General features: G+C 43.5%; 1 protein-coding gene across 2 annotated transcripts in view; it reads left to right on the top strand.

Moving 5' to 3' along the window:
- LOC126354687 (trehalase-like) overlaps window positions 1-26822 on the top strand; it is a 256451-nt gene that overhangs the window by 221557 nt on the left and 8072 nt on the right. The window contains exons 11-13 of one of the 2 annotated variants that reach the window (XM_050004495.1): window positions 5810-6026; window positions 21429-21544; window positions 26510-26647. In XM_050004495.1, coding sequence (XP_049860452.1) covers window positions 5810-6026; window positions 21429-21544; window positions 26510-26647 — 471 coding nt within the window. Of the gene's footprint in view, window positions 1-5809; window positions 6027-21428; window positions 21545-26509; window positions 26648-26822 lie in introns of those variants that run through there. The other variant, XM_050004503.1, reaches the window with a different exon arrangement.

Here is a 26822-nt window from a genome sequence, read left to right as displayed (position 1 = left end):
TACATACAACTTCCAAACCTATTTTTCCTTTCAACCGTTTGGAAAACAGATTCTATCAAGGCTACCTGTGAAACAAGCCATGTAATCTACAAGCTACACTGCAACCAGTGTGCTGCATTCTATGTGGGCGTGACAACCAACAAGCTCTCTGTCCACATGAATGGCCACCAGCAAACTGTGGCCAATAAACAAGTGGACTACCTTGTTGCTGAGCGCACTGCCCAACATGACATCGATCATTTCAATGACTGCTTCACACCCTATGCTGTGTGGACCCTTCCCACAAACACCAGCTTTTCTGAATTGCACAGGTGGGAACTCTCCCTACAATATATCCCACATTCCTGTAACCTTCCTGGCCTCAACCTTTGTTAGTCATTTTTCTCATCCGCCAATCCCCTTCCCCATTTCCACTCCAGCACTACACAGACCTCATTCCACAAACACACTCAGTCTTTTTACTTCTTTCCTTTTCCACTGCCTCCCCCACTCCCCCCACCTCTCCTCTGCCCTCCATCTAACCTCCCAATAGCACCTAGCTGCCCTACCCTCTCTCCACCTCGCCCTTGCACACTCCCCGTCAGCCCTTCACTGTCCCCCCTACCCTGCTATGGCTCCCCTTCCTCACTTTAGTCTACTCCTAACCACCACCCAGTGGCCACTCACATCATGCACTGCTGCTGTTGCTTGCAGTGTGGCTTTAGCTGCCAGAGGCTGCAGTCATGTGTGTGTGGGTTGCATTTGCGTGTGTGTGTGTGTGTGTGTGTGTGTGTGTGTGTGTGTGTGTGTGTGTGTGTGTGTGTGTGTGTGTGTTGTCTATTTTCAACAAAGGCCTTGTTGGTCAAAAGCTTATATTGTGACAGTCTTTTTGTTGTGCCTGTCTGCAACTCAGCATCTCCACTATATGGTGAGTGGCAACTTTCCTTTTCATAATATTGTTACATTCCATCCGTGATTTTCCATTGTTTGAGAGACTTTGATGACATTCAACAGATTAATTTTCCCAGTTCATCTTGATGAAGATGTAGGAGAGGTAAATAAGTGCGTGTCTAATGTCTCACTGTTGATCCAAGGCAAGTTTTAGTTCATTGCAAGGTGCTGAATGACCTCTCAGAGGAAGCTGATGATACTGGAACTGTCATAATCTGAGTAACCGGTCAATAACTGTATGAAACAGTAAGGTTTTCTGCTTACAGTTCATCAGGTCAGACATATTGGTACAGCTGTTGAATTTTTGGGTTCAGGTTCATCTTGAACATTTACATGTTTTGTGATAACTTATTTAATATATTTTAAATAAAAATATATTAGAAGTGTTTCTGCTTTATCTACATCCTTGCAAACCATTTCACTTGGTATCTATGAATGCTACATATCACATTTGTGATTCTCTATAAATTTTCAGTGTGTATTCTTGTTTTTCTGACATGTTCTACATCCAGGATGATCTCCTCACTGTCAATCATTGGAGTTAAAATACACCTAATCTGATCTAATTTAATCTCGTCAACGCCAGAGGGTAGGACATCTATGTACACATTTTTCCTTTTTGTGGATTTGCGAATTATATTTGAAACATTTTCCCTAAGACATTACACAGCGAATCATAATTTCTTGAAACTTCCAGTGGTACAAGCTCCAAATAATAATTAGTGCAGTGTATGTAACAGCTCTTTGACTGGTTTTTAAGTACCTACACCAGCAAAACAATGGGCCACAGAAACTCAGTTCCTAATGTGAGTCTTTGAAGAAGCTGTTTGATGGTAATTTCCAGCATTTGTGACCTGGAGTTTGGTGGGCTCTATAAAACCAGAAAAAGTTCTACTTTGAGGCTCTCAGGTTGACACAATGTACACAAAGAGTTACCTGCTCATGGCCAGCCATGCTCATGATTGATTCTGCCATAATTCTGTAAAACAGAGAAATTTTTGTTTGCTACGTAATGTCTCATTGGAATGTATGAGTTATAATTTCCAACTATTTCATTTTGTATTGCTGGTCAATGTAGTGTCGAGGTGATTCAGCCATAACTTTTCTGTAGCTTTTATCCAGTTATACAAAGCTTCCCGCTGACAACCATGCCTCCATCCTTGCTACCCTTCCTGTTTTCCTTTCCCTGTTGCTTCATAACCTGGGTTGTGAGTAACTAAATCCACTTTCCCTTCTTCCCTTTCTTTCCCCTCTCTCCTCCCTGATGAAGGAACATTTATTCCGAAAGCTAGGAACGTAAATTTTCGGTTGTTTTTATGTATCTATCAGCTGTACTGAGCTGAGGTAAGTACTGGCCAGCCCCTCTATCTCTTTGTTAGTATTTGTTTCACATCTTTATATGAGATTTTCCATTAATCATTTAGAATACTTGTACTGTAATTCTTAAAGTCCACATGTGCTCTCTAGGAAACCATCAGCTATATATCAGAAATAAGCAGCATACTGCTTTTCTGCAGCTAGTCAGTTAAAGTTGTACTTTATCAACGGTTTAAATAGAGTGGAAAGGATGGAGTGAGCAGCAATGTCAGTGTGGTGGCACCAATGGAGACACACCAAGAACGACTGCATGACATGCTTAATAAGATGCTGGCTTTAGCTGTTCTGGCAATTTACAATTATTTCATTATCCATTAGCACTCCAAAGATAAGCCGTTTTTAACTAATTGTTTTCCAGGAATGATATCCATTCATTCCTCCTGTTGCCCATACCCTACTAGTTTGCGTATTTATGCTCTTTATTTTAAAGGAAGGGAGGCAGCTGCAGTCTTTGACAAGCAATTTTGAAATGAAAGCCTGTCTGGATCAAATCCTGGAACAAATTTTCATATTCAGCGTTTGGTTGCTAAGATAAGAGGTGGTACCCAAAAAGTTTTGAATTTCAGACCTTACACAATTGTCTTCACATTGTCTCATAGATGAGGGTATCTGACACTTCATTGGCCATGGATGTTAGGGCGCCCAACTAGCTTTGGCACTATGTGTTGACATCATTATCTCTCTCTCTCTCTCTCTCTCTCAAACACACACACACACACACACACACAAAGCATTAAGCACAAACATAATAGTCCACTCCATGCACTCAACTCAGTTACCTACAACTGGATGAACACTGCCTGGATTACTATTTCTTTAAGTCACAGTTATTGGTTTCGATGTGCCAAGCAGATCATCTTCAGACATACCTGATGCTGCAAGGTGCAGTTTGTCAACAGTAGCCTCAATGACATTTAGCTAAATTAAAAATACAGAGGAAAAGGTGCGGGGAAAATTGTATAGCCAGTCATGTGATGTGTGCAAAAGGCATTGGTCTGTACATTGACATAATGTAAAGGAGATTCTTCAAAAATGCTTCAATCAGAAGCTCATGGAGGTGAAGCGAAACAAATGGTCATTTGATGCTGAATTTATAGATGGAAATGTTTGAGGTTAATGCATTTTTGAGGTTCTGTACACCAATTATTAAAGAGAATCCCATAGGATCACTTTGCTGTCCATCTGTCTGTCTGTCTGTCTGTCAAGAGCACTTGGTTTCAGAACTGGGTTGAGATATCAAATCGAAATTTATATCAAATAATAACGGTCCCTTGACAGTGTAAAAAATTTAAACTTCTAAGTCAATGCAGTCAAAAGATATGACCATATATGTCACATATTTTAATACTCACAAACTCACACATAAAATCCTATGGACAGACTATCTGTAGTGTGTTACAGAATGATACCGGCAAACTTCAGGGCTGTAGAGGGTGTCTTGAGCTCTGTTGCCTCTGTGTATGACATTTTCGGACACAGATTTCCATCTGCAGTTTATTCTTTTCCTGTAACTCTCTAAAATCTCTAGTTTTTTTCTTTATGAAGGAGAAAAATAAACTGCAGATGAAAATTATGTCCGAAACTGTCATCCACCAAGGTAACAGAGCATCACATTCATAGGAGGCAAGACCTGCAAACTACAGTATGTGATCAAAAGTATCCGGACACCCCCAAAAACATACGTTTTTCATATTAAGTGCATTTTGCTGCCACTTACTGCCAGGTACTTCATATTAACGACCTCAGTAGTCATTAGATATTGTGAGAGAGCAGAATGGATCGCTCTGCGGAACTCACGGACTTGGAACGTGGTTGGTGACTGAGTGTCACTTGTGTCATACGTCTGTACACGAGATTCCCACACCCCTAAACATCCCTAGGTCCACTGTTTCCGATATGATAGTGAAATGAAAATGTGAAGGGAGACGTACAGCACAAAAATGTACAGGCTGAACTCGTCTGTTAACTGACAGAGACTGCCGACACTTGAAGAGGGTCGTAATGTGTACTAGGCAGACATCAATGCAGACCATCACACAGGAATTTCAAACTGCATCAGGATCCACTGCAAGTACTATGACAGGCGAGAAGTGAGAAAACTTGGATTTCATGGTCGAGCAGCTGCTCATAAGCCACACATCACGCCGGTAAATGTCAAACAACAAACAATGTCTCGCTTGATGTATGGAGCATAAACATTGGACGATTGAACAGTGGAAAATCTTTGTGTGGTGTGACATATCACGGTACACAATGTGACGACCCAATGGCAGGGTATAGGAATGGCGAATACATGGTGAACATCATCTGCCAGCGTGTGTAGTGCCAACAGTAAAATTTGGAGGTGGTGGTGTTATGATGTCGTGTTTTTCATGAAGGGGGCTTGCAGCCCTTGTTTTGCGTCGCACTATCACAGCACAGGCCTACATTGATATTTTAAGAACCTTCTTGTTGCGAGCTGTTGGAGAGCAATTCGGGGATGGCGACTGCATCTTTCAACATGATCGAGCACCTGTTCATAACGCACGGCCTGTAGCAGAGTGTTACACGACAATAATATCCCTGTGATGGACTGGCCTGCACAGAGTCCTGACCTGAATCCTATAGTACACCTATGGGATGTTTTGGAACGCCGACTTCATGCCAGGTCTCACCGACTGTCATCGATAACTCTCCTCAGTGCAGCGCTCCTTGAAGAATGGGCTGCCATTCTCTAAAAAGCCTTCCAGAATCTGACTGAACGTATGCCTGCCAGAGTTGCAAGGCTAAGGCTGGGCCAACACCATATTGAATTCCAGCATTACTGATGGAGGGCGCCATGAACTTGTAAGTCATTTTCAGCAAGGTGTCCGGATACTTTGGATCACATAGTGCAGCTCCATCTTCTCCACTGACAATTGTGGCAATCACTCGTGATCACTGAATAACAAATGACATTGTGTCTATGGTCTGTCAACGTACGAAGACACGTTTGCTGCCAAAGGGCCTAGTGGTAGGCGCCGTTGCCTACAACCTCGAGGCTGTGTGATGTTGTTGGATGATGTTTCCTTGATACGGGTTTCTATCCTCAATTTGTTCCTCAAGACAACCTGTACAACCTCTCGTTTTGTAACACTCTGTATACACCGGTACATAAATTTGTACAGAATCCTCAGAGAGCGAGTTGTACTGTTACTTGGCCTGTTTTTTCAATTTGATTTGTTATTTTAATTTTATGAAGAAGCATTTTTTGTGTATCACTAACAGTGTCAGTAATATTCCAGTGGTTTGTTAAATGTATGTCTCAACCTATATTCGGAAAAACAGCCATGAACGTAGCTGTTACTCAAGTCAACAAATGCGTTATCATCCTGTAATAATTACAGCCGCTCATATGTCAAATTTAGCTGTGACATTACGTCTCAGTCTCTAGTTGCCCTCATAGGAAAACAATTACCAGAGGAAGTGGAGAAAGCAGTTTGGATTATGAATAAGTGCTACATTTCGCACTGTTTCATTGCAGATGGCAGTTGGGTTTATGCTGGCATGGCCCTATGGCATTCCCCGTGTGATGTCCAGCTACAACTTCACAGATTCAGACGAGGGTCCGCCTTCGGACCCCTCAGGAGAGATACGGACCGTGGCGTGGGACGCCCACGGCCAGTGCACTGGCGGCTGGGTGTGCGAGCATCGCTGGCCCGTCATCCGGGGCATGGCGCAGTTCCGCAGCGCCGTCCTGGGTGAGCTCCACGAGGGTCTGCCCTGAGGCTTTGTTGTTCACTCACTCATTCAATCATTGCCACGTTCCATCACTACGTCACGAGCGAGAACCCTTTCGTTCTTGTGGAAACTGTCCTTGGCGTCCGAGGTGTGGCTATAAAATAACAGGACCGCTGATGTCACAGAGTAAGTAAGCATAAGCCAAACATGAACAATAGTGGTGAAGCGTGAAGCCCTCTCGGTCGAATGCGGCAGCTTTGTTGTCTGTAGACAAATCATTGTGGCCACGGCCTTCATTTGTATAAGATCTGTTACTTTGCTTTTCCAGAAATATGTCAGGTGTAGTAATAGATCAACGAATTGTCATGAAGTTTCACATGAAACTTGGAAAAACTGCTACTGAAACTTATCTTTTACCAAAAGAAGTGTTTGCTGAAAACTGTTTATCACCTACGCGAATTTCTGATTAACTCAAGCGTTTCCAAGACGGCCGAGGAGACGTTGACAATGAGGACTCACGCCCTCCAACATCCAAAACGGATGAAAATATCGAAAAAGTGGGTAATCTGATTCGATCTAACCATTGGTTGAGTATTCGACCGATTGTTGAAAATGTAGGAACTGACAAAGAACGCAGAAGGCAAATTTTACACAACCAATTTAATATGAGAGAAGTATATGTGAAACTGGTGCTGAAAATTCTCACGACCGAACAAAAGAAGCTCGTGAAAATGTTTGTACTGACACTTTGAATACCACTGAAATTGCTCCTAATTTCTTGGAAAGTATGATAATATGTGACGAAGTTTGGTTTTTCGTTTATGACCCGAAACTAAGCGCCAATCCATGAATTGGAAGGGACTGACTTCACCGACAGCGACAAAAACTCTAATGAGAAAATCAAGAATCAAAACGATGATGATTTTCGATATTCATGGTATTGTGTATCCTCGCTCGGTTCCCGTAGGCCAAACTAAACCCGCGGTCGCTCGCGTATATTGTTGTCACGCTATAACTGCCTTGTTAGATTTTTTTCTAACAATGAGATCTTGTACCTCTTTACGCGAGACAAAGACACGTTTATACAATAAATCATTTTTTATTATTACCAAAGCATTAGAAATTAGTATTAACATGCTATGGAACATGTAATTTGCTAAACTTAAAATATTTCAGCATGCAAAGATTTCACAAACTTTTTTGATTACAATTACAAGACCTGTGTGAGCAGCAGTTCGTAATATTTATAGCAAGTGGTGAATTAAGGTTAACCACATTCCTTTTTACTCGTCAGATTCAGATATGGCTTCCTGTGACATACACTTCTGGCAAATAAGAACACTCGATGATGTATGTTATTTACAGATATGGCTGGAACAATGATGGCAGAGATGCTGTGTGAATCTGTTTTTCCTTTTAGGTCAGTAGTGGCATCCTGTCTTTTCTCTTGATTCATTTTCTTCTTTAGCTGTTGGTATATTGCAAATGTGTACAACACCTCTTATTTGCTCTGTCAAGCGAAGTGATATCCTCGGAATTAACAGGCTTTTGATAATACAGGCTTTTGTAAGCATCATACTAAATTCTGCGATGGATCTTCTCTGTTGAATAAAGTCGTTTGTGTTCATCTTATATATTATTTTAGAAGCATTTATAGCTCCGATGTTCAACAAGCTGAAAAACCGTGTAAGAGGCTAGCAATTGCTTATTCTTGAAACAGAATATTCTCATTTCAAAGGTCGACATCTGCAACTCTTTTTGTGAGATTGTAAAATGTAATGACTTCAGGTTTGTTCGCTTCGCCACTGTCAGCGTATATAGCATCGTCGCTGTGCATGGTGGATAACATTAGCACATTGTTTTTCTGTTTCTTTTTAGGGACGTATGAGCATATCAAGCAGTTGTTGCTTGGTTTTTCTCCAAATGCGAATATTCTGCTGCTTAGTTGCCTACACATTACCTCCAGAAGCTCTGGTGGAATTTCTCTTTTATTCTTCCGTAAAGTACCTACAACTGAGTCGATGATTGACGTACATTTTGTTAGCCAGTTGTATAGATGTAAAATAACCGTCCATCGTCACGTTTCTGTCTGTTTTGTCATTCGGTCGAATCAAAAGGTAACACCACATTCTCTGCATCATTGGGTACTTGATATGACTCAGTAGGCTGTTTGCCTGCATATAGGATTACTTCCATATTTAGCGTATAAAACGTTTTGACATCACAGACCGCATGTACCTTGATGCCATATGTTGCAGGCTTGTTTGCTATATACTGCTGAATTTGCAACGTCCACGGAATGGTTGTAACATCTCGTCTATCGTTGTCTATGCACCGGCACTATAGCGCTTCTTGCAAACATCCACAAATTTGTCAAATACTTCTCTAATAGGTGTCATATTATCTCTGTTTCCTTTCTCTGAGCTCTCGTAGATTAGTCGTCAAAACGTATAGCTTGGAGTAGTGTGTGGAACCTACGTTTGCTTTCGACGTAATAAAGAAATCCGGTGCAGTCCCATCAGTGGCCCATAGCCCATCAGTATTGAGATGCTGCGCCTTTATCACTCCTACGACATATAATACACTAAAGACTGCAGATACCTCTTCAAAATCTGTCCGTAGGCAGTCTCGAACACTCCGTGAATAAGATTCTGCCATACTGTCAAGTTCTTGGTTTGTGTATTTCACAATGCGACCAATTACACTATTTGGAAAAAATAATTTCCAGCATTCCAAAATTGTTTTCGAATTTTTTGCAACACCCATCATACCTGGAAGCTGCGTTACAATATTCTGACGGGCAGTTTTTCTGGAGGAGCATATTGCTTCAACCATTCTCTTATTCCATCTCTTATTCCATTCTCTTATTCCATCCTTACCAAGAAATGTTTCACGATCTGTAAATTGAGAAACAACTGTAGCTGAAGAATCAGATTCGCTGTCTGGCTGATTTGTTGTAGTATTGATCTCTTCATGTTCAGAGGGTGCAGTATCTGATGGGGTTAGTATGTGATGACAGACCCTCTATGTAAATATCCTCGTCTAGTGGTTCATCTAGCCACATCAATATCTGTTCCTCTGACATGACTTCTTCCCTGAAACGTTTTATATATTTTCATATCTGACAGAGAATGTCATGTACTTTGTATAAACAATTGCTTCATTCAATTCGTAAAACCCAAGAAGAATACTTACTTTTCTTGCAAGAGACGTAACATACGCTGAACACTTTCAGAAGAAAACAAACGAACACAGCCGATTGTTACAAGTACAAGAAACAGACTAAAAGCGAAGCAAGGCGGTGTGCCACGGAAGGAGAAGTAATTGTTACGTAAAGACTCTCCTGTTAGAAAAAATCTAACACTGCGCACCACTTTAAATAATGGCACAGTTAGCAAGCTATTGTAGAAATTTGATTGCCGAGTCACAGATTAATTGAAGCAAAGGATATGAAATAAAGCATTTCTAGAGCGTCAGTTCGTTAGCTTTGAAATGTGCTGGAATATTTAACTAAAATCATAATTGTTAGATTTTTTCTAAGAACTCGAGTGATCGCAGATTTTATTCGGACGTTCAAGCACGTAGTACATATCATGCCAGTTTGACGTTTGTTGCGCGCTGTATTCATGGAGAGCACTAACATTCAATGATACAGGTACTACATATTACAGTTGTTACACTGTATAAATAAAACTGTAGCAATCACGTTCACCCATATCGTTAGGCGCCAACAATGCAATATTTGACTTCTCCCGCTCATTTTTCAGTACAGCTTCCCGCCAATTCGCGCCGAGCTCTCTCTCTCTCTCTCTCTCTCTCTCTCTCTCTCTCTCTACAGAATCTCTCTCTGTCCGACTACCGCTCAACTCTCCTCGATTGTCCATAGGCTCTCAACTGCGACGAGTTTAATCAACGTAAAAGTAATTCTCTTTATCGTATTAGACAATATTCTTACAGACTTGTTTCATACAGAGGCTGCTTATCCATGCACCACATGCTACGGGCCCGGCGCTGTCAGAGGCGCGGTAGCTGCACTTTTCAGTGTTCGGGAAAAAATTAACCGTTAGAAATTTTGAATTGAAAATAGCAGTTATACATGGGGGCGATTCTAGAAGTCGGTCAAGGGAGGTGGGGAGCTAATTGGAAATTTTGAATTGAAAATAGCAGTTATACATGGGGGCGATTCTAGAAGTCGGTCAAGGGAGGTGGGGAGCTAATTGGGGGGGGGGGGGAGTTCGGATCATCTACTGACAAAGTGGTAAAATTTGGTGTTGCTTAAAATAGTTTTTGGTAACTGTTTTGGAGTTCAGGGTAAAAAAATAAATGATAAGACGCCTATTTTAAGTTAAATGATGTTTATTGGTTTAGGTAGGCTATTTGCCGCTCTTACTCTTTTGTTAAAATGTGTTTGGAATACATTGCAACCTATATTGGTACATAATTATATATAAAAAAAGATTGAATCTGTTAGAGTACTATATTCACTGATTTTTGAAGTAATTTTATCCAATCCATGGGGGGTGCGGGGAGCTAAGCTCCCATAGCCCCCCCCCCCCCCCCCCCTTGCCATCGCCACTAGTTATACTTAGGATTAAGTGCACATAATTATGCAGCACTGGAAATAATAGGCCACTGACATAAAATTGTGTATATTTTCGAAAGTTTGAAGAAAATATTTGACAAAATTAAACTTCAATAACCCATACTTTATGTATTACAGATCAGCATAAAACTCACTTGGATCTGTTTCTAGATCCTTTCACTGACTTTACGTTCAGCCAGTGTGCGTTTACAGGAGATTTCTTTACCAAGTTTCAGCACATTTCATTAAAATGTTCATGCACATTTTAACTTTTAATTCTTTCAGGTAAAGAAACGTGTGTGTCTTCTCCAACAATTTCCAATTTCCATTGCTAAGCGTTGTATAGGTCACGCTTTCCCTAGCGGTGTGCCGCGAAGATTTACTGTGTCCCTTGTCATGTGAATTGTGCTGTGCAGTTTTGTTCTGCACAGAAGTGTAACTTTATAACAGGACATAAGCTGTAAACTTTGAAGCCTCTGCACTTCCTATGTATTTGCTTCCAAAGTGTTCATCATAAAATTCATCTGTCTATATTTTGAATGTTAACTAGACTATTTGTATTTGCGACTACTAGATGGCACTCTTGGTGTAATGTTTACCTTCCCGCAATTGCTAACGCGGGCGCCTCAGTCTGTTGCTACCTGTGGCTTGACAGATGTGACCAGCCCACAGTCGCTTGCCTTCCATGTATTCATTTTTAAAATTTCGTGACTAAAGCTTTATTGCTTGATATTTATTTTATACACGACACGTAAGTATGTTTCTTTCTTGTACTGTCAATTAGTACTTACACTTATAAATTATTGTTCTTATGTTATAGGGCAGTTGGAATGTTTTCTTTCTGATGAAGGCACTCATAGTAGTGCCGAAACAAGGTCAAAAAACTTAATTTTTGAGACCGAGGGCTGTTATTGCTTTAATTTTACTTTGTAAACCGTCGCTGACCACGCAGCCATCTTTAAAGCTTCAAAGTTTCTTTGCTTTCTTCTTTCATCGATGAGTTAAAGAATTTCTTCTGTTATGCATGGTTTCTTCGCAGTTACTTTCCTTGCATTTGTACTTGACTGCCCAACTTCGGTGACTGTCATTTCTGGAAAAGTTCATGCGTCTTGAAATGAACTGCCTGTTGTGGTATTCATTAAAGTAGAATGTAGAGCCACAGAGAACTTCACACGCAAATAATCATTCCTCAGTAGTTCAGTATTTCACCTTTTTCCACATTAACTCTTTCTGGCGATTCTCTTAAACTTCAGTCTACTCTTCATCGTTACTAAATCGTGAGCCGAATATACCTGTTCCCGGGACTAATCCAGCTTGGATCTCGCCGTGTCTCCAGACATTTTCCAAATATACCATCTCCTCTTGTGATTCTTGAACGGTGTATTGGCTGCTTCTAATTGAAATTTATTACAGAACTGACTTAGTGTTTTTCCTCATTCATTCCTGCTACCGAGTCCATATTTTCCCGTAACTCTATTTTTTCCCTACATTCTCGTTGTAATCCCTCATGGGTATTAGACTGTCACCTCCTTTTACATATTCAATTACCCGTTCAATATCCTCATATTCTTTCTCTATTTCCTCATCAACTACTTCTGAAATCAGCGTGTATACCTGAACTATTGTTGTTGGCGTTGTTATGCTGTCGATTCTGATGAAACAACCTTATCACAGATAGGGGCTCAGCATTCATTTGCTGGGTACGTGCTTGGCGACCCCGGGGTTCCTGAGCTGGGGACTGGTAAGCGCCGCCAGTCCCCTGTCACCGTAAGCTCTGGGCATGCTTCAACGACCACCGTGCGGCGCGGCGGTGGAATGTTGTGTGTCTCAGGGAGTGGGGATCTTGGCTTGGCCGCCCGGATCGCGAGGATGGAATAAACCTCTATAAACAACCCCTCAATCTCAAGGTGTGCTGCGCGCCGATGAGATGCATGGCTGTTGAGGTGGAACAGTCATTAGCGGGCAACCTCTGGGGAACCTGCCGCACCTCAGTTGTATAAGGCTTACCTAGGCACGCGGGGCTCTGTCTAGGTGGACTTCTAGTTCCCTAGCTGCTCGTGGGACCGAGATGGATCCTTCGAAATCCTCTTTTCCTCCTCCCAGCGGAAAGGGTGGGCCGCTGGAGGGTTCTAACACCCAGTCTCTGAAGAGGGCTCGTGCAGTCAGTCCCCCTGACTGCAGCACATCTTTGACAAGTGAAGTCTTTAGTAACAGGATGCATTCTGGTGCTCAGAATGTGTTTCTCATTGTGAAACGGAAGGAGGATAGTTTCGAGAAGGTTTTGCCCTTCTATATACAAAAGGGATTGGAGGGCATCTGTGGCTCCTTGAAATCGGTGAAGCGCTTACGTAATGGGACCTTGCTAGTGGAAACTTCCACTTCCCAGCAAGCAACTAACCTCAAATCTGCTAAATGTCTTGGAGAGTATGCCATAGACACTGAACTGCACAGCACCTTGAACTACAGCAAAGGTGTTGTGACATGCCGGGATCTAGTTGACATTCCCAAGGACGAACTGCAACGTGAGTGGGCTCCGGAAGGTATCGTTGATGTCCAACACATCATGAAGAGGGTTGATGGCAATCTTGTCAAATCCGACTCCTTTATTCTGACCTTCAGTAGCACAAAACTTCCCGAACATGTTAAAGCTGGCTTCCTTCGCCTTAGTGTGAGGCCTTATTTCCCGACCCCAATGCGCTGTTTTAAATGCCAGCGTTTTGGGCATACCACCTTAGGATGTAAAGGCGAAGCGACTTGTGGCAACTGTGGTAAGGCTGCTCATGAAGGAGTTGGTTGCTCGTCTCCAGCTAAATGTATTAATTGCTCTGGGAACCACCCTGTCTGTAGTAGGGGCTGCCGAATATTTTTAGAGGAACGCAAAGTCCAGGAAATCAAAACAACCAAGCGAATCCCCTATGGTGAGGCCAAGAAGATCTATAAGTCGATGCAACCTCCCACATTTGCTACATCTTTCGCCTCCCTGGTTCAGAAGCCTACTCCAAAAGTCGATGCCTCAACGCAGACCGAGGTGGTGAGTGTTGGCACTAACACCTGCAGCTGTCAGTGCACTTGCAACACAGGCAGTGTTTAGGAGCCGGTAGCCCCTACTCGAACGGCAGACAAGGGTATAGTGGCGAACTTGGGCCAGCCCCTGTCGCCTCCAACAGCTGAGGCTGTTCCCAAGCCCAGTGCGCCAATTACCACTCCCACATCTGCTCCTCCAAAGCCCACCAAACCACAGAAAGCTCCTGTACCGCAGCAACACCGGGTCAAATCCCGTGGTAAACCGTCTGACTATACGGCTGTTGTTTTACGTGAGGCTTTATCTGACTCTTCACCAGAGATGATGGAATACGACTTATGTGTGGGGCAATCAGCTCACCCCACACCTGCCCCTCCACCTACTGCGGTCTCCCCGCCCCGTCTGAGAGACAGGATGAAGGTGCTACCCCCAACATAGATGGCTCCCATACTTCGGTGGAACTTGCAAGGGTTCAGGACGCATGTGGAGGAACTTCGTCTGCTCTCTCAGAGTAGACCATTGTGTCTCTGTCTCCAGGAGACTTACTTCCATCCCTCATACTCCCCTGAGCTGCGAGGCTATACACTCCACAAAAAGGACGACCTGCTTGGAGAGAGAGCTAGAGAAGGTGTTGGTATTTTCGTCAGGACGGACTACCACTCCTAGCCTCTCTCGCTTATGACGACTTTACAGGCTGTCGCTGTGTCTGTGCAAGTACGTCATCCATTGACTGTCTGTTCACTTTACTTGCCCCCACATGAGGCACTTGATGAAGTGGCCCTCACCGACCTTCTTACACAGCACCCCCAACCATTGATTATTTGTGGTGATTTTAATGCCCACAATGTGCTTTGGGGCTCTGCAATTACCTGCCCCAGGGGTAGAGCAATTGAGAGGCTTCTCCTGTCATCCTGTGCCTACTTGCTCAATGGAGGACAGAGTACTCATTTCTGCGCAGCGACTGGGTCGTTCTGTGCCATTGATCTCTCGCTTTGCTCTCCAGCTCTTGCCGCCAGTGCTCACTGGGAAGTGGTCGCTGACTTGCATGGCACTGATCATTTCCCCATCTGGATTCACCTGCCAGATGGCGTGGTCCCCGAAAGGAGACCACCACGATGGGTGCTCAGTGGAGCTGACTGGACACTTTATAGCCAGTTGGCCCAATTCGAACACTGTGCGACTGTTGAGGTGTGGGTGGATCATATTACCGAAACGGTCCACCACGCCGCTGCAGCATCCATTCCACAGTCCATGGGCCCCCGGAAGAGGCCACCTGTGCCTTGGTGGAGTGCCGACTGCCGCTGTGCCATCAGAACCAGGCGTGCGGCTCTGCGTCGGTTCAAGTCTCGGCCGACTGCTGAGAATCTTGCAGTATTTCGGGTGGCGAGGGCAAGGTGTCGCCGCATTATTCGTGAGAGCAAGGAGAGGTCATGGCAACAGTTCCTGAACACCATTAATCGTTCCACCAAAAGTTCCATTGTGTGGGAGACCATCAGGAGAATTTCTGGCAGAGGAGGGAGGTGTTCCACAGCTGCTGTAATGAATAACGGCACTCTCCAAACGGATCCGCGAAACATTGCCCAGACTAGCGTATTTTGCCACAGTTACTGCAACAACCAGTCAGGATCCAGATTTCCAACTCCATAGGGCCGTTGCTGAGAGATGTAGTCTGAACTTCCAGTCCACATCTCATGAAGTTTACAACTGCCCATTTTCTATGTGGGAGGTGGATTCTGCATTTTCTGGAGCTCGTGACACCTCCCCTGGTCACGACAGGATCCATTACAGTATGCTATGGCACCTCACAATGCGCAACAAAGAAATCCTCCTCGCACTTTTTAATGGAATTTGGACGTCGGGTCACTTTCCTGACGCGTGGCGTGAGGCAGTTTTAATCCCTTTTTTTAAAACCTGGGAAAGACCGCACGAGCCCGAGTAGCTACCGTAGTGTTGCCCTCACTAGTTGCATAGGGAAGACCTTGGAGCGGATGGTCAACCGCCGCCTTGTCTGGATGTTAGAATCCCGGCAACTCCTTAGTCGCTTTCAGTGTGGGTTCAGGAAGTTTCGTTCCACCTTCGATAACCTGGCCCTACTGGAGGCGGCTATACAACAAGCTTTCCTACGCCGTCATCACCTTCTAGGTGTATTTTTTGACATTGAGAAGGCCTACGATACCACTTGAAGGCGTCTCATCCTGGAACAACTTCACGAATGGGGTTTTCGGGGTTGTCTTCCTCTTTTTATTCAGTCTTTCCTCTCGCCACGATATTTTAGATACCGAATTGGTGACGCCCTGTCTGATCGCTTTGAGCAGGAGAACGGTGTCCCTCAGGGTAGCGTTTTAAGTGTGACTCTCTTTGCCATCGCTATTAATAGCATTACGTCCATAGTGAAAAGTCCTGTTCAGTGTTCTTTGTTTGTGGATGATTTCTCTTTGTTTTGCTCTTCTTCAAGCCTTGCAATGACAACTCGTCAGTTGCAACTTACGATTAGACGTTTGGCTGATGGGCGCGGAAGAGTGGTTTTAAGTTTTCCACCGAAAAGTCTGTATGTGTTCTTTTAAACCGTTCTCGTTCGATTTTAACCTTTCCTGAGTTGCGGATGAGGGACACTATTCTCACTTTTAAAGACACGGTGAGGTTTCTGGGGCTCATTTTTGACTCGAAACTCACGTGGTTACCTCATCTTAAAGACCTGAAACGGCGGTCGCTTAAGGCTTTAAGTATTTTAAAATGTCTTAGCCACAGTACATGAGGAGCTGACTGGACTTGTCTGCTCCAGTTTTACAGGGCGTTTGTGCGATCTCGGCTCGATTATGGGTGCACGGTGTATGGGTCTGCGAGGCCTTCTTATTTGCAGATGTTGGACGTTGTGCACCATGAAGGGCTTCGGTTGGCCACTGGGGCATTCCGAACTAGCCCCATACCAAGCCTCTGTGCAGAGGCTGGTGAACCGCCACTTCCTATGCGGCGACGGCTATTTACAGTGCGCCAGGCGTATAAAACGTTGTCCACACCATACACCCCTGCATACCCTGCCATTTCTCAGCCTCCTCTGGCACAGTTATTTTATAACCGGCAACGTTCGACGCAGCCCTATGGGATTCGCGCACAGGATTGCCTCGCTGCGATGTCTATGGCTGGTCTTCGTGTTTTGCGTCGCGGTTGGAGCAGATCCCCCCCTTGGCTTCTCCGGAGACCCAAACTTATTTTAGATTTGACTGATTTTAAGAAAGATCGCTCACCAGATTTTACATTCCAATGTCTGTTTTTTAACATTTTAGATGTGCATTACGGTTTCACTGTCGTGTACACTGATGGCTCCAAACAGGAGAATTTCCTTGGCTGTTCTGTAGTGTTCCCTGATCAAGTTACCCGGATTCGCCTCCCTGCTGAATATACCGTTTTCGCAGCGGAGCTCCACGCGATCCTGAAGGCACTGGAGCAGATGAATCGTGTTCGGGGCGATCGATTTCTTCTCTGCTCCGACTGAGGCGATGGTCCAGCTGATACATGACCAACTGTACTTGCTCCAACGGCGGGGTACAGAAGTATCCTTCTGCTGGGTGCCTGGTCATGTTGGCATCTGGGGCAATGAACAGGCCGATCGGGCTGCCAAGGAGGCCTGCAAAGAGCAGGATGTGGTCCAGTGTCCTATTCCCTTGCAGTCAGTCATCGCTGCACTCCACAGGAAGTGCATGGAGTTGTGGGAGGACGAATGGCTGGCGGTGACGGCCAATAAACTGCGGTAGATAAAGTCAACCACTCGGCCGTGGCGCTCCTCCTGCCGGTTGCTCAGGCGGGAGAAGGTGGCCCTCACACGTCTTCGGATCGGGCACTGTCCTCTCACACATAGCTTTTTATTACGGCGGGAGGATCCACCGTTTTGTAATGCTTGTGGTGTGCACATCTCTGTCCGGCACATTTTAACAGACTGCATTTTATACCGTGATGCACAGGCAGAAGCACAAGTTCTTGGGAACTGCCTTCTGTTTTAGCTAATGATGAGACGTGTGTGCCTAGGGTTTTTAAGTTTTGTGATGTGTCTGGACTCTGGCCTAAAATTTTAGGCTGGAGGTTTTAGTGTATTGCAGAGTGGCTGATTCCTCCCCTTTTTTCCTTGCGGTCAGCCAGCCACTTCCATCTGCTACATTGTTTTAGCTTCTTCTATCATTTTCTTCCTGTGTTGTCCATGTTTTACTGCTGACGCTCTGCTTCATCCCACGCTTTGGTGTGGGTGAGCACATGTTTTTCAACGATTGTTACCTATGTTTTCTGTTCCGTTTTATATTCTTGTTCTGGGATTTTTCTTGACACCCGTCTCACTGTTACTGAACGGGCGCTGAAGATCTTGCTGTCGTGCGCCCAAAACCCCTCTGCTACTACCACCCTATCACAGATGTGTTCACAATTACTCAGGTCTGCCTTTCAATTTGTTACAAATACTAATCTACCATTTTCTGCCCCAGCTGGTATGACTCTATACTTCTCAGATAAGAAATCGTTATCTTCTTTCCATTTAACTTCACTGAACCGTTGCATTTTCTTTTTTAGATTTCCCAAAGCCGTTACCGTGTTCAAACTTCTCACATTCCACGCTACGAGTCGTGAATGTCATCCTTCCTTGGCAGTCCCCATTGAGGTCCGGATGGAGGAACAATCCGGAATCTTTTGTAATTGAAAAGAATATCAAGAAACTTTCCAATTACAAGCCACAAATGCTGTGAAAACGAAGTATGTATGTTTATGCAGTAGTTTCCATTACCGTCTGCGTCCTCAGGCAGTTAGTCATTGCTAATTCTTCAGTATTTTAGGAGAAGTTTCCCCACCCTAAGAGCAAGCGGTTTGCCCTAAACCTCTGTCCGTTCCTCCACGCTATGACAGGGTAGTTTGCAGAGAGAGGGTGACTCCCATATAAAAATCAACCCAGGCGACTTTTGACCACGCTTCGCCGTGCTTCATAGGCGGAGTTGGTGCGCTCATGCTGATCTCTTCGCCTAGTGATGTGCGGTAAGCGGAAATGCGCTTGTGTGGAACTGGTTTCTAACAAGAGAAACTCCCCGTCGCATCCCTCTCATATTTAGTGGTAAGATGGCCGTCAAAAACTTACGATCAAGCTTGAGAACAGGAGGAAGGTGTACTGAATTTCGAAAAAAGAAGAAAAATAGGAATAGTGAGCTGTCCGAGCTCAAGATGGACAACATGGAGCAAAGTTAAACAGCTGCGCTGTCGCGGTTGCGCGGTCACGATGTTGGACTGTGAATGGGAAGACCCGTGTTCGAATCTAGCTCGTGCCCCTTTCTTTTCTCACAAAATTACACTACTGGCCATCAAAATTGCTACACCACGAAGATGACGTGCTACAACCGCGAAATTTAAGCGCCAGGAAGAAGATATTGTGATATGCAAATGATTAGCTCCTCAGAGCTTTCACACAAGGTTGGCGCCGGTGGCGACACCTACAACGTGCTGACATGAGGAAAGTTTCCAACCGATTTCTCATACACAAACAGCAGTTGACCGGCGTTGCCTGGTGAAACGTTGTTGTGATGCCTCGTGTAAGGAGGATAAATGCGTACCATCACGTTTCCGACTTTGACAAAGGTCGGTTTGTAGCCTATCGCGATTGCGGTTTATCGTATCGGGGACATTGCTGCTCGCATTGGTCGAGATCCAATGACTGTTTGCAGAATATGGAATCTGTGGGTTCAGGTGGGTAATGCGGAACTCCGTGCTGGATCCCAACGGCCTCGTATCACTAGCAGTCGAGATGGCAGGCATCTTATCCGCATAGCTGTTACGGATCGTGCAGCCACGTCTCGATGCGTGAGTCAACAGATGGGGACGTTTGCAAGATAACAACCATCTGCACGAACAGTTCGACAACGATTGCAGCAGCATGGACTATCAGCTAGGAGACCATGTCTGTGGTTACCCTTGACGCTGCATCACAGACAGTAGTGACTGAGATGGTGTACTCAACGACGAATCTGGGTGCACGAATGGCAAAACGTCATTTTTCATATGAATCCAGGTTCTGCTTACAGCACCATGATGGTCGCATTAGCGTTTGGCGACATCGCGGTGAACGCACATTGGAAGCGTGTATTCGTCCTCGCCATACTGGCGTATCACGCGGCGTGATGTCATTGGTTATACGTCTAGGTCACCTCTTGTTCGCATTGACGGCACTTTGAACAGTGGACGTTACATTTCAGATGTGTTACGACCCTTGGTTCTACCCTTCATTCGATCCCTGCGAAACCCTACATTTCAGCAGGATAATGCATGACCGCATGTTGTAGGTCATGTACGGGCCTTTCTGGATACAGAAAATGTTCGACTGCTGCCCTGGCCAGCACATTCTCCAGATCTCTCACCAATTGAAAAGTCTGGTCAATGGTGACCGAGCAACTGGCTCGTCACGATACGCCAGTCACTACTCTTGATAAACTGTGGCATCGTGTAGAAGCTGCATGGGCAGCTGTATCTGTACACGCCATCCAAGCTCTGTCTGACTCAATGCTCAGGCGTATAAAGGCCGTTATTAGGGCAAGAGGTGGTTGTTCTGGGTACTGATTTCTCAGGATCTATGCACCCAAATTGCGTGAAAATGTAATCACATGTCAGTTCTAGTATAATATATTCGTCTAATGAATACCTGTTTATCATCTGCATTTCATCTTGGTGTAGCAATTTTAATAGCCAGTAGTGCATGAACTACCCGTCCGGTCACTGACGACTGTTCGCTGTATTCAGATTTGTGTCTGTATCATGTTGTAACGTCCGTTTGCAACAGCGAGTTGTAAGGAAGAGACCTCCAGAGGTACGTACCTCAATTTTTTCTACACAAGTACTACAAGTTATGACTCGTGCGTTCCGTTTTGGAAGTTTTGACTCCTGAATTCCTTTGTTGTAATGCAGGTCACACCCGTTTATTTGTTGTTTCATTTCTGTGAGAAGTGTATGAGGCATCTCGCCTCCTCTCACTATTCATCATATTTACTTGCGACGGAATACATTCTTACCCCATGACTCATTTTCTGCAACCAACGTATAGTACGACAACTGCCAAATACATCAATGACCGGATGGACAGTTCATAATTTTGTGAAGAAAAAGGAGCCTGAGGGAGATTTGAACACGGACCTCCCTCTTGAGTGTCAACACCCTAACCACACAACCACGATAATTGTTCTCCCACTACGCTCGAGGTTTCCCCTCTTCAGGTTGGCCCGTTCACTGCTTCTGTTTCCTTTCTTTTTCATTGTTCACTCACCTTCTTCCTGTTTTCATGCGTGATCTGTGTTCAGTTTTCGACGGGCTATCCAATGTGCTATCTTACCACTAAATCTGAGAGTAGTGCAGTGGTGAACTTGCCTTCTAAGCCCCATAGCGAGGAGGTTTTTCTGGAGGGTGTGACTGCTCACCAGTCGTCTTTTTCCAGTACGAAACTGCTATGTGCGCGTCTAGCCCCCGTTATAGCCCGGATTATAAACAGGGTTTTGCCGACGATGGTTGACAGTGACAGCTCCGATTTCCTCGGAATAGAGGGATTCGCAGTACGCCGTTGGCACATTGATTAGCTAAAAACGTAGAGTCCGGAATGCAGCGTCCCATGGATCTGATGCCCACTGTCCAGCCGCGATCAACTACGCGAACTATCAATAAGGAGTTCGAAGGAAAATAGATTACAGCGCTTAACGGACATATCGTTCAAGTCTTTTTCTGTTCATCGACAGTGAAAATGTTCATTGTTAATAAATGTAACCTGATAAATAAGATGTAATGAAATTTCATTTTGGTTTTTATCCACAGGAACAAATGTGACCAACTGGTGGGATAATGGACAATATCAAATAGCATTCTGTCGTGGAGATAGAGGCTTCGTTGTGTTCAACAACGAGCTAACGAACATGAATGCATCATTACAGGTAAATTTATTTTTGTCGTATTAATGGGATAAGAGTAGCGGCGAGAGAAATTTTCATTTGACGAAATGTTGTTTGAACCACAGGAAAATAGCTCTTGCGAATACTTTAGGCCAGAGATCGTTGACTAATTTTTAATGGCGGGCGGATGCTTTTGTTGAATTATATCAAGGTCCAGAGAAGTAAGAAAAAATACAAGTAAATTATTGTTTTTCAAAAAAGGATTTGGTTTATCTATAGAGGCCCCTATTAAAGGTACAGATAAGGTTTTAATTTTTATTTTTACTCGTAAAAATAAAATAAGATAGACGGGTTTACAAAGTAATTTGAGAAATTACATTTGCGGTCTTCAGCCATTCTTTATTTTCCGGTTCTCGCGGGGAACGACTCATACAATGAGTGTCATCAAGCTGTGCATCCGTTAACGACATTTATTTTTCAAACGATTCATTTTTGTGGAAGATGTTTCATACAGGCCTATGTATCTGGGTCCAAACATATGTAGTAGCCATGTAAACAGCCGTTTTTTTTTTTTTGTAGTTTGCATACTTTTGCGAAACATATTTACGGCAGGAAACTTTGACTGGCTACAGCTTGCAAATATACAAGAAAATATCTTCTTGCAAGTTATTATTTCGATTTGAAGCGAATACTATAGAATACTGGACACTCTTTCGAGAAAAACATACCCTGCCTGACTTGTATTATCAAACAAACATACAGAGTAGCAAACCAAATTTTTGAAGTAGGGGAAAGATTTCTTGTGGCATTATACGATTGAAAAACGAAAACAGGTGCACTGGACGATCTTTGCCATTGACAGTTCTCTAAATCCGAAGAAATTTCAAAATTCCAACTTGCAAGACAGACAGCTACTCACGACGCCGCCGAGTACCATTCTTTTCGTACTGTCTACCCGTAAAGACATGGCTAGTTAACCAAATGATTCCTTCAGCTTTGAGATGTAGGCTAACATGAATTCCAGTACACCATATTAATCCCTACTCTTTTAGCTACAAACCCTAGTTTTCAACATAATCTCGGTTGCAGATGTACGAAACGGTGTGGCACAGGGGCCTGCAACTGGAAAAAAAAGACAATGCTCAGGTACTCCACCACTGGCAAGCAGTGTTGTTACCATGCATGTGAGAATTCACCCGTGCGTAACTTCAGCGAAGAGGATGCTGAGAGGATTACTACGGTGGGGAAACCATAACCGACGAGGAGAATGCAGCTGACACCCAATTTTACTTGCCATATATACGCATGAGATCAAGGCATTAACTTTTTTGTGTGTTATGTATTCTGTTACATGTTTTATTTTCATCTGGCCTAATTCTTATTCTTTAAATATACAGTTAGCTGACAAGAAACGGTATTGTATTAGAAAGACAGGGTGTTCTTGGAGTTGTTACACTTTGACAATTAGAACCACATGCTATGAAACACGTGCATTTTTTGCCAATTTTATGCAGCCTTAGCAGAAACGTGCATACTATTACAGGAAGGTGAAGGGGGGCGGAGAATTCTTTGTGTACGTCAGTTGATCGTTAGAGGCATCTGTCATTATCCCTTTCAAATGTTGTTCAGTTAAGATTGCAGTACTAAAACTTGTCCTTTTTGCAGTTTCTTTGATAATTTTGTCATTCTTTTGGAGTTGTGTATGTTGGTAAACATTTGGAGTAAAAGTACATTTGGCCAGTTCAAATTGCAGAAAATTTTACGTCTGTAGGTAAGATGTGTTTTTGTCTTAGATAGCACGAGAAAAAATGCATAGCTAAATAAACAGAAAAAATTGCCGAAATTTGGCGGTTTTTCGGTTTCTTAGAGTTAACACATGGTTTTCGATGTCGAAAACTTGGTTCCTTTACCGCAGTCGATCTACATACAAAATACTAAAAGTTCGTAACATTTGGAGTTTTTTGTAAGATGCAATGTACTTGTCGACTTGACCAGTCGGGAAATACAAATAGATAAAAGTGAGAGGTGAAAAGAAAGGTGTCTTTTTATTTTCATTTATTTATTTTTTACCGTACTTGGCCGCTGCAAGTTACAATAACTGAATATTGTATTTGTAGGTGAATATTCCTGATACCGTCTGTGAAAAATTTATTACAGGTCGTCTTCTAAACACTATGTAGTGCACTTGAAATGTTTATTTGGCAGAACAGTATTTGGGTGTATAACCCATCATCAGTGGCATCTGTTATAGAGGAACAAATAACTGTATGTACTTGCAGTTTTACATGGAGACTTTATATATAAAAGCAGCATTGTAAGTGAACTTACATTACGAATCTCTGTAGAAATGGCATGCGTGTCAGTTAATACGAGAGAATATGAAATCCCACCTGTTATGTGGTATACAGGTTGACATGTAAGTTACTGCCGTCAAATATTAGGCTGTGACAAATTCTTGATCACATCACACACAAAGGAAAGACGAGGGGTGAGATTTATATTTTTACATCTTTGGTATATTTTATCTATATGTACCAAACGTCCAATCATTGTATTTTAGAGATCTTATAATTATATTTTTCTCTGAGTCATGTAAGTCTCTTCTTCATCTACGGTAATACTCGAAGCAGAAGAAATGAATTCAAATTTGTGCTACGGGCGGGACTCAAATCCGTGTCTTCTTACTTGCTAGGACGAAATGCTAACCATTACACCACCATAGTATTATGGTCATCAGTCCTGCACGAAGTACCCGAGATGAGTGCCATTCCCAACACAAACTTGAATACATATCTTCCACTTATTTTCTCTTACATTGTCACTACTGCTAGGGCTCTCCGGTATTAGAATAACAACCCAGCGTTGGACGTAATGGGAAAGTCCTGTACCATAGGTGAGCTTATAGACCTCATAATTATATTTATTTCTGAGACAATTAAGTCTCTTCTGTATCTACGATAATGATCGAAGCAGAAGAATGCATCCAACGCTGTGGTGCTATTCCAAAGCCAGAGAGCTCTAGCAGCACTGACAATATAAGGGAAAATAAGTGGAAGATATGAAATTTGTGTTGAGGAGGGCACTCAAATTCCGTAGTTCCTGCAGCTCTGTTGTCCGTAGTACTGTGGTGGTGTAACGATTAACTTTTGTGCCTCACAAGCAAGAAGCCCCAGGTTCGAGTCCCGGCTGCAGCACAAATTGCAATTCATTTTTTCTGCTTCGATCATTATCGTAGATAAAGAAGAGACTTAAATGTCTCAGGAATAAATATGAGATCCATAAGATCACCTATGGTACAGGACTTTCCCATTACGTCTAACACTGGGGTGCTATTCCAGCAGTAGTGACAATGTAAGGGAAAATAAGTGGAAGATATGAAATTTGTGTTGGAGAAGGCACTGAATTTAAGTATTTCGTGCAGCAATATTGACCATAATGCTTGGTGGTGTAATAGTTAGCGATTCTGTGTAGTAAGCAAGAAGACCTGGTTTCGAATCCCGGCTGTAGTACAAATTTTAATTCATTTCTTCTGCTTCGGCCATTATCGTTGATTGTATTTTACGTATATGAATGTATGTCACAGATGTATGTAAATATTATGTTAGAAAAAACAAAAGGCAGGTAATGTAGACTCTTTGACCTGTCAGTTGCATGTTTACAGTATATGACAGTTACCTTGTGTCAGACGTGACCTAGAAGTGTTAGTGCTTAAAATTTGACAGTAATAACCTGATTGACAACCTGTGCACTGTGTGATAGGATGAATTTCATATCCTGCCTCATTAACTGACCTGCATGTCGGAGCAATAGAGATACATAATGCAAGTAGATCTATATTTCTGCTATTGTGCAACACATTTTTTTCTGAAAGCAGGTTGGTTCTATTCCAGATTCCAATGCACTATATTAATCCGCATTCTTGTGGCTACAAAATCTTATTTTTCAACATGATGTTCCTTCAATGCGACGGCCTTATGCCACCTTACTGGGAGAGCCTTTATTCCCGCATGTCACCACTCTACAGGTCGACGTCGGAGCCAACCTCTTGCTGCACCAATAACCTTATCATTCACGTACTGTTTGCCACAGAGTGCATCCTTACTTGGGCCAAACAGATGGATGTCTAAAGATGCGAGATGCGGACTGTAGGATGGAGACGGAAGAACAATCCAAAGAAGTTTTGTGAGCTCCTCTCGGGCGTGCAGAATTGTGCGAGGCCTCGCTTTGTCGCAGAGGTTTATAGCTGTGAACCGTTGATCACATCGACTAAGTGTCCGCACGATTCAAGACTGCAGGAGTCACAGCTCTGAGCACCCGGCCGGCACGAGGGAGGTAGGACAGGATTGCGCGATTTTGCTGCGACGATGACAGGCGCCTCGTCCAACTATTAACAGTGCATTTGTTCAGTGCCAGATCTCCGTAGACATTCTGCAAATGCCTGTGAATATCTGAGATGCTTTGACCTACCGCCAAAAGCAACTCAATGACGGCTCTTTTCCTGGAACACATCTCCCTTATAGACGCTATTTTGAAGGCTGTGTACAGTGCAGCCACCGATCGGAACTTCATGAAACTATAACGACTGGAGCGGGAATATTGCAAAATGTCCCACAACAAACTCCTCATTTTTAAAATAGAAAGTGACCGGGGCAAAAATGCGTTGCGCTACTTATTGAACCCCCTCGCTGTCATGTTGTAGAAATTGATGTGCATACGGTTGTTAGCACCTCTGTACAGACGCCATTGACGATCGGTTATACACTCAAGTACCGATTTGGCAAATAAATATATCTAGTGCAGCTCATCGTGTGTAGATGATATCCTTTAATAAATATCTTAATACTGTGGAGCACCAAGCATTCAAGATTTTTAAAGAAGAGTGTTTCTTCCCACCACGATAATGTCGGGTGGTACACTCGTTCTCGTTTTGAAAATGTTAACAACGATATTCTTGCTTGTTTGCAAGGGTCTGTGGATAACACGAACTTATGTGCTGTTTCCCCCCAGACGTGTCTTCCAGCGGGAACCTACTGCGACGTGGTCTCCGGTGGCGGGACATGCTCCGGTGAGACACTAAAAGTCACAGCAAACGGCTCCGTGCGAGTACAGCTACAACCGCACAGTTTCCTAGCTATACACGTCGATGTGAGTACTATGAATTATGTTGATTTATTGGGTTTGATGTTTTAATGTTAATTCCCAGCTTTCAGTGTTACTGGTTTATCATTAATTCTTCTGAAAGTCATTCACACAACTCGCCATCTTGAGAACTGGGCATGTGTCCAAACTCCTGGCACAGTTATTGTGCTATATTCACAAA

The sequence above is a fragment of the Schistocerca gregaria genome, chromosome 1 (assembly GCF_023897955.1).
Source record: "Schistocerca gregaria isolate iqSchGreg1 chromosome 1, iqSchGreg1.2, whole genome shotgun sequence".
NCBI classification, from domain to species: Eukaryota; Metazoa; Arthropoda; class Insecta; order Orthoptera; family Acrididae; genus Schistocerca; species Schistocerca gregaria.
The sequence above is the reverse complement of the archived record's forward strand: the minus strand, read 5'-3'. Positions and strand labels throughout refer to the sequence as shown.